The 1,058-nt window shown below is 39.5% G+C and overlaps 1 protein-coding gene across 1 annotated transcript; it reads right to left on the bottom strand.

Annotated features, from left to right (window-relative positions):
• LOC115456038 (protein lethal(2)essential for life) lies at positions 1 to 699 on the bottom strand (the record flags this gene model as incomplete). The annotated part of the gene is given in 1 exon segment (XM_030184889.2): positions 1 to 699. A coding segment is annotated over 1 exon segment (538 nt), but the record flags the coding sequence as incomplete, so codon positions are not given.
• Positions 700 to 1,058: the final 359 nt, after the last annotated feature.

Genomic DNA, 1,058 nt, shown 5'->3' with positions numbered 1-1,058 from the left:
CCTTTCGCACAGGACCAGTTTGAGTTATAGGAACAACTCGTTCACCCTTAGCATCCACCACCTTCCTGGGAGCGGTGATGGTGAGAACGCCGTCACTCGACAATTCTGAAACTACGTCTTCAGATTCAGTACCTTTAGGCAAAGAGTATTTCCTCACGAACTGTCGGGACACGAAGCCATGTTGATCTTGTTTCTCTTCGTGTTTAGCTTCCACCAGTACGTAGCCGTCCGCAGTCTTCACAGAGATTTCGTCAGGAGCGAAATGTTGGACGTCCAGGTTAACTTGGAATTTGTCTTTATCTGTCTTTATGGTCGAGCCCAAGTCTTTCGCTAAGGCAGCCATCTGTCTCCAAGGTCGGAAGTAGTCTCTCATCATCCACGGAGTCACCATGCTCGTCAGGAAGTCGTCAGGCGTTAACGCCATGCCGAAATCTTGATCGAATAATTGGTTATTTTCTGCTTTACATTTGCAGTCGTCTGCGGTGGCGGTGTTGAAAATAACAAGAATTAATAAATATGAAAATGAGTTTGACTTCATTGTGAAAATCACTTGATTGTTTAGCGCTTCGTACACAGGCGTTGAACTTGAATTGTGACCAAATCGCCGGGATGCGACCGTTTATATACCCATTCCGACATCTAGCGACGAGTGGATGATTCTGGAATGTGCTCTACACACGTGTTTCTTTAGCCGAACACCACGTTAATGTTTATGCAATTGTGTTTATTTCTTATCTCGTAGCGCGATTCATGCGATTATCAATAAAAATATTTCGTAATCTTTTGTTTGTATTGCTATCTACTGTTTATAATACACTTATGCGTTTTGTTTTGTAAATATTGGAAAATTCATCAAGGTAAGGTAATTGGTATTGTCTTCATAATATTTGTTTTGATACTTTTACTGTGAAATTACATTGTTACATAATTTTAGAATATAATAACATAGTTAATTGTATTATAACAATGTATTTGAATTTCATTCATAAATAATTCAGACGTGTCTATAGCGACATCTATTGGCGAGTAGAATAAATTCAAATGAACGCAGTATCGTG

This window comes from Manduca sexta, unplaced genomic scaffold (assembly GCF_014839805.1).
Source record: "Manduca sexta isolate Smith_Timp_Sample1 unplaced genomic scaffold, JHU_Msex_v1.0 HiC_scaffold_2238, whole genome shotgun sequence".
NCBI classification, from domain to species: Eukaryota; Metazoa; Arthropoda; class Insecta; order Lepidoptera; family Sphingidae; genus Manduca; species Manduca sexta.
This window is presented reverse-complemented; position numbering and strand designations above follow the sequence as displayed.